Here is a 7503-nt window from a genome sequence, read left to right as displayed (position 1 = left end):
GGGGGTGGGGGGAGGTGGGGGGAATCATCAGTGACAACTGAGAGAAGCAGCAAGAAATTCCACCTTTTTGTAATACAATTCTTTAGCACATCCAATTTCATTTATAATTTTTTGATCCACTGTGAATACAAGTTCCTCTGGCCATGGAATATCCCTCACTTTATCTGATCCCTGGGAGGATGTGGACAGAAAGAAAGAGAGAAAACAGAAAATGTTATCCATAAGAAAAGACACACTAACTAATACATGTGAAAGTTTAAAGGATAGGTACCTTCCATTTTCCCTCATTTTCAATAATCTTCTTTTCGGCATAAGATAACATGGTAATTAAAGCCATGGCATCAAAAGGAGAATGCTAGAATCATATAAGACAAGACATCACATTATTTGCATAACTACAAGAGGATCAAATTGCTTTTTTCCCTACCCCACTCTTTTTCCTGCAGACCCACAGCTTTACTGCACAGTGTTGGACTTGTTTTTCTAATTCTAGAATACATATAGAACTACTGTAAGTCCACCCACTGTTTTGACTGCTCTGGAGCCAGACAGGGAGGCACAATACACCACTGCTGTGGAAAAGCAGATTTCAGGCAAGATGTAGGCCCTCCTGGCCATTCAATAACAAGTTTTAAAAAATCTGAGTTTAAAAAACACAGCTGTTCAAATGGCTACATAATACAAAGAGTTAATTTTAAGCCTTCTTGTGCAACGTATTTTTTGCCTTTGGAACTCAATCATTAAATACTTTTAGAAATAAGATTATGATTTCAGATCTCACGTTCCTAATTCAAGTATGGTATAATATCAAACACCAGACTGCTTTTGGAAACTTGCCAGACAAGGCTACACTGAAGAGAAACACATTAAAACATTTAAAATAATACTCTGAAAGAGAAAACTTAGTAAATAAATACTTGAAAGGTTTTAAGGGGGAAAAATTTTTCAACTTACATCACAGAATGCGCTACAGGTTCCATTGGAAAAGAATATGCTGTTGTAGGATTTATCTCCCCAGCGTACAGTCGGATCCCCTGCAAGCCCCAGCCTTGTAATCTAAAGCAAAAGTTACACACTGTGGGTTTTAAAAAACACTGAGTACACTGCCAACCTCTGTCAGCTAAATCAAGCCTACTTTAAGATGGTGAGACCTCCCCGACAGATAAGACATTTTCACCAGTTGAAGATGAAACATGATTATAAGCTTAAGTTTTTTAATTGAAGAGTGATAACAAGTTGATTACTATATTTTTGAGGACCCTGAAGGAGAGAGGGCTAAGAGATTATGAAGGTAGATTTCAGCCATTCCCACTTTCAATGTCCTAACAATTCAAACTATTTAAGTATTCCTATGGATCAGTAAGAAGCATTATCTGTATATTTATCTGCTTCATTTTCTCTGTTCTGAAAGAGCAAGAAGTGCTACTTCTGCATATATGCAATAGAAATTTTTATATAAAGACCAGACATGAATTATCAAAAATCCTTAGCTACCTCGGTGTAGTCCTCTGGAGTTGCATGGGGACTAGAATCATCGAGGCAGACCACAAACAAACTTCTCTGAATTTTTTCCAGAAGAGTTAAGTTCTTTGGATCAAGATCAATCAAATATTCACGTAACTAGAAAGCATAAAAAGACAAAGCTAAGTGAAATGATGTATTTCCAGTGATCACAGTGCTTTTCTCAGGAATCAGCTGTTGAAGTATGCCCACCTCTGCCCATTTTGTCCTTTCGTTGCTTGTTAAGGCTGCCAGTCCTGGTCCATCTGGTTCACTATGGCATCTCTTCTGTATATAAGCAAGTTGCCTTTAAGAAGATTTCAAAAACTGAAGTTAACAAAGAACATATAGAGAGAAGATAAAAGCCACCCTTTTTATCTCTCTCTCTTTTGCCAAGCTGGAATTTTGGTTCCACATTCACAAGCTAATGTGAATTTTCAGGAAGCATGAATCAGCTCTCTCAGACTCCAAGGGCAGCTGAAGACCTGCTCCGTTTTTGGTTACTAATAGTTAATTCAAATTGCAGCTACCAGCCCCGTACAAACTTACATGTAAACAACCATAATCCTAAAGTGTTACTACGCACTTAATTTAAAACTAGATTTAAGACTTCAGCAGTGCAGATGAAACTTTCCTGAGCAGCAGACATCTGCAAAACTGCAGTTTTGAACCTTTTATAGCAACTAATCAGATACAAGGGCAAAACTTCCACTCAGGATAACCCCTGAAATTTAAAGCAGAACAGTAGCTACAGTACTTCCTAAATGTAAAGACTGAACTATGCAAGAATACTTCTCTTCCTACCTTTTCCTTGCGTTTTCCCTTTGAAGAGCTATTAACACAGAGCTAAATTTTAGTTTGCAAATTCAGTTTTTCACATACTGTTCTAGGTGTTAAAGCAACTTCACAAATTACAGGCATTTAATCTGGCTTGTCCTTTGTTCTGGCACTCTTGCCCATTAAACTTCACTACTGATCATTAGTTACACAGCTGTCAAAAGTATAAGACACCCATGATGAAATTATCAAAAAAAAAGGGAAAAAAAACCCCCACCAAAACCCACAACCAACCACCAAAGTTCAACCAACAGAGTAGAAAACCTTGTGGCCACAACTGTATTGCCAATTTGAAAAGCCAGCACCTCTGCACACTACTAGGAGATAGGAGATACAGCATGGAAAAGCTTTAAACACTGCCAATTGCACTAGTACAGAAATTTACTATTTAAAGAACCAAATTCTTTCTCTCTGTTCCTTTGCAGCAGCTCAGGAATATGAAAAGAGCCACAAACATGGCTGGTTGTCACAGGTCTGGCACAAAGACAAGAAATGCAAGTGAAATGCTGCTGTATTGCTCTGTAGCTAGCAAAAAGTCAATCAGCGTATACTGAGATTTTGGACTCTGCTGCACTCACCAACAGGAATTCCAGCCCCTCTATTCTTGAGAAAATTGACCACAAGTGTATTAGATTTGAATCAACATGACAGTGGTGCTTCATCTTTGATAATGATCAAGTAGCAAGGAGACCAATTATCAATGTGGATTGGTCCTGAAAGGAATGATGTTACTTATAATCCTAATACTTCCATGTGAAGAAACTTCATACATAAATGATGTTTCCTACTGAAACACTTCATTCAGCCCTTTTGCGTCATGTTCTATGGGTGTATTACATGATCATCATGCTTCATGGCAAGAAGATGCCATCCACTAAGCAAGAATTTACTCAAATCTGAACGCTCAGCTAGAGGAGAAGCTGTAGCCTCTCTCACACCTAATTCTTTGGGGTGAAGGGAATAGAAAAGATAGACTCTCTTTGGTATGTAGCTTAAATAGGAGAGCTCATTTGAAACAAGGTAGTTTGAAAACCTGAAAATCTCTGGAGGAGTCACCATACTGCCTTCATGTATAGCATCAAAAGCAAACACTCGACCTCGACACAGGACTACTAAGTGAGATGGGCATTCACCTTCAGTCTCTGAAACGAAACAAAAACCAAAACATGAAAATCCAACTGTGGGGATAAGGTGAGCAACAAATACAGGAAAAACACTCAGCAAGTCCTACAGACCCATTTTTTGTTTAAAATGAAGCAGACTTCATACAGCTAAAAACAGGAAAGAAGAAAAAAAGAGTAACTTTTGAAGTCCAATTGCATGATCTTATTGCAAATTTGAAGACATTTTTAGAACTGTCAGAGAAAATATACAGAAGTACATAACTTTCACTGCTATTAACTACTTCAAGTCATTGCCATTACCTAGTAGCAAATGTTATTTATTTGTGTATCTTGTAGGCAGGAACTCCCTCTGCCAAAATGAGTGTTGGTTGCTGAAAGTTCATCTAGCAACATTGCTCTTTTACATGAGTTTTGTTTGAGTGTTTGTTTTTTTTTTTTAAAGGGATGAATATAACGCAGCAAGCCTGCTGCTAAGGCACTTTACAGATGATTGAGTCCTTCAGCTGTAGAGTGTTTACGTGACCAGCTTCAGTTATGCAGCTAAAGATCCAAGATGCGCTACCACATCAATCAGACCTGATCTGTAAATCTGTAAAAAGGGAGCACTGACACACCAATTTGGCCACTATACAGAAACTCAGATGGTACTAGCCTGCACTAGGCCAAGTACACTTGCATAGCATTGCCTTATTAAATCCATCTATCTGGAAGTAAGATTAAATAAAGTTGGAAAAGATTCTGACAAAAAACAGATGTCAAAACCCCAAGAAACGTGGCTACATTTTTCTCAAACTGAGCCACTGTGCTACATCTCTTCTAGTCCAGTATTCCACCCTGGGAAAAAGAAGAAATGTATGCTACTTTACCCACAAGGATTTAACTGAATGGGCATCCACAGAAGTCTTAATCTTAACTATAAGACTTTTACATCTATCTTTATGGTCGTACTTTCTAAATCAGATGATACAATTCAATACATACCTGATTACAGACATTCTAGAGTGGGGAATTTGCCATTTCATGTAAACCCCACCTTCATAGATCACAAAATTAATTTCTAATATAACAAAAATCAGAAGGGATGACATCAAATTCAGTTACTTTAGGTAGCATCCTCCTAACCTTAGCTGTCTAAAACAAGGGGTAGAATTAAGTTTGGAGGTTAACATACCTTGAATTAAGTGTCTGAGATCTCACTACAATTGGTAGAGATCTACCCAATACACTTCATGACATCTAATGATCTCTTCACCTTTTCTCATTAAGGTGTCTGCTGCAGGCTGAACTGAATAGCTCTCCAGGTTCCACTGATCAGGCTCTCTTGGCTTTTAGCGTAGTCTTTGACTCCAAGCTGACCTGTCAAATTTTAGGTGCCCTACTCTGCAATCTGAATACTACTTCAAGTGTTCAGACCATGTCAGTTCCCTCTATAGGGAAAAGAGAAAAACATCCCTCTCCAGATGGCAATTCCTTCTGTCTATCTTAGATACCTGCATATTTTTATGGCCTAAATCCTTCTCTGGAGGTATTCGTATTTCTCCATGAATCACAGAGAACCAAGGCAACGAACTGGACTAAATACTTCATCTGCAGGCAGATGCATCTACATGGAAATGGATATCATCTGCTGTGTATGACATGAAAAATGATATAAGCAAGATTGTTTAATAAAGTTCTTACAATACTTTAAGGCATAAAAGGGACATGAATGACATAAATTGCGTCTCCACAGGATAATAGCTTTGTTTATTAAATGTGATCAAAACAAAACATTGGATTTCCACCATTTGAATGTTTCTTCTATGTTTTGGTATTCAAACTGACTCTTCAACTGTAACGCTAAGATAAAACCCTTGAAACTTGCCTTTAACTTTGCATTTTCTTATCATATCCTGTGGTATGGAGATTTCCTTATATATTTTCTATGGATCAAGGCAATACCTCCTTCTTCTTGAATTTCTGAGTCTTACAGGAATTCACATCTCCCATGATTATCTAGAGTGACTCTGCTGAACAACTCTGGATGCATCAGAATGTGTGTGGGAGGGGTGTTATGATTTCAGTTAGTTGATTACTAATACTACAATATTTGTTAGTGGAGGATGAATAAGAACATTATACTTTTACCCTAGCTCTTGATCCTGCACCCCAGAAAACTGAAGGGTGTTTAAAAGAATGGCTTCAAGAATCACTGTGGAGTACTTTCAAGACTGAAAATAGAAGAAGCTGACCAAGCCAAGAAACAGCACAACAGTAGAAAATAAGTAAGAATTATCCCAACAGAATGTATGGGAACACACTCGAGAAACGCATTCAGTGGGAAAAGATGCAATTAGTAATGATGCTGAAGTTCTGTCCATATAATACACTGAATCCACCCACATTTATAACACACGGAATTTGTCTTTTTTCAATTCTCAATGCTGGCACACTTATTATAGGCATCAGGCTGATAACATACAACCTGAAGCAGAGCTTTCTTTTAATCTTATTTAGAAAGGACTAAATATTGGACCAAAAAGGGTATTTGTAGATTAGATATCTTCTTTGCTTCTTTATATAAGCACTCAACAACCAGTATCTGGTTTTGTGCTTGAGGAAGCAAGTATTTTGTTGTTAAAATGACCACTCCATTAGCCCATTAATACAAAACCATTTGCTTGTATTAACCCGCGATTTGCATTTGTTTACCAGTTTTAAAATAACTGCTGATTGAGTCTCTGGTAACTCCAGGAATTTTGCAAGTGCAGAAGAGCATTCGAAATTGGTTCATGTCCAGAACAGCATTCCCAGATCTATCTATAGCCACCTTCTCTCTGTAGTAAACAAACACACCAAAATTAAACAAAAGAGATGGTAATTATGCAAGTAAATCAAGGTAAGACAAACCCATCTTTTACTGCAAAGGACGCAAGAACATAAACATATTTTTGCAACTAAACTACATATAGATCATTAATATTTAGAATCAATTATTTTTTCTTAAAGTCTTACGCTCGTAATAGATCCCAGTATTTCAGGGTGTGCCATATATTTACACATGCTCTTTCTATCTGAGTGCCCTCTTTGGGTGGCCAGCAGTGTTCAATAAAGGGACCGGGGCCTCCGATATTAGAGTGTATTTGCGTTGATATGCGAAGATCAAGATAAGCCACATTCAGCCACCACTCCTCCAGCTGAAAATGAAAAATGTTTAGCGTCAGAATTAAGTTTTAGTCATTAATTCTTTAATAATCACCTGATTGCTCAACTACCTGCTTTTTTTACTACTTTTTAAGTATTTTGAATAGTAGTTCCTGTATAATAGAAGGGAGGACAATGATTCAAAACTAACTGCTGAGGGTAACGACACGTCTAGCTCTTCTATTTTCAAGCTTGAAATAAAATTCAATGCTGCTTAAGACTATTAAACTGTATGATGAGGAGTTCTTTCCTGATATTCATCATCTTAAACTCTTGCAGATGTCAGCTGTGGCTGCTGCGAATATCGGACATATTACTCCATGAAGAACGGAAGGAAAGGAGATTTGTGTGAGAGAGGACCTGGGACAGGCAGTTCATAATCTATTTTTCCTATCACCATCTGAAAATCCCCACTCCTGAGTGTGTCATGTTAAGATTAAAGTTCTCATGAATTCCACGACCGCCCTTGTACCCGTTACTCTGTTGAAAGACAACTTTAAAACAACTTTTTTTTTTTTTCCTTGGAGCGGGGGGCAGGGTGGTGAGAGGGGGGACAGAGGTGATAGAAGAAGGGTCTGATGGACGAAGCATTCAAAAGCTGGTAGGTAACTTAACATTTCAGTTAGTGAACTCTCGTAGCCACCCAACTTTGAAAAACAACAAATCACACATATATAAGTGAATGTGTTCATCTCCATAGACCAAGTGGCAGATATAAGGAAGATCCTAAGACAAAAAAAAACGTAAATGGCTCTCTAAATTATATCCTGAACAAGCAACTTTCCATAAGCTGAATTACGATTTCTTACATATCTAAATACATACCCAATTCCTTCTCGTTTTAGCTCTTTCCAGTAAT

At 37.7% G+C, this 7503-nt stretch overlaps 1 protein-coding gene across 1 annotated transcript in view; it reads right to left on the bottom strand.

Moving 5' to 3' along the window:
* Positions 1–63: 63 nt before the first annotated feature.
* CROT (carnitine O-octanoyltransferase) overlaps positions 64–7503 on the bottom strand; it is a gene marked incomplete at its 3' end in the record, with an annotated part of 12849 nt that continues 5409 nt past the window's right edge. The window contains exons 2-10 of the mRNA XM_009573818.1: positions 7470–7503; positions 6456–6637; positions 6153–6277; positions 3371–3479; positions 1714–1807; positions 1495–1620; positions 955–1056; positions 272–355; positions 64–171 (exon numbers count right to left, since the gene is read on the bottom strand). The exon at positions 7470–7503 is cut by the window's right edge and continues 91 nt beyond it. Coding sequence (XP_009572113.1) covers positions 64–171; positions 272–355; positions 955–1056; positions 1495–1620; positions 1714–1807; positions 3371–3479; positions 6153–6277; positions 6456–6637; positions 7470–7503 — 964 coding nt within the window. The remainder of the gene's footprint in view (positions 172–271; positions 356–954; positions 1057–1494; positions 1621–1713; positions 1808–3370; positions 3480–6152; positions 6278–6455; positions 6638–7469) is intronic.

Source organism: Fulmarus glacialis, unplaced genomic scaffold, assembly GCF_000690835.1.
Source record: "Fulmarus glacialis isolate BGI_N327 unplaced genomic scaffold, ASM69083v1 scaffold13043, whole genome shotgun sequence".
NCBI classification, from domain to species: domain Eukaryota; kingdom Metazoa; phylum Chordata; class Aves; order Procellariiformes; family Procellariidae; genus Fulmarus; species Fulmarus glacialis.
Note: the sequence above shows the minus strand (reverse complement) of the source record. Positions and strands in the feature narration are given on the sequence as shown.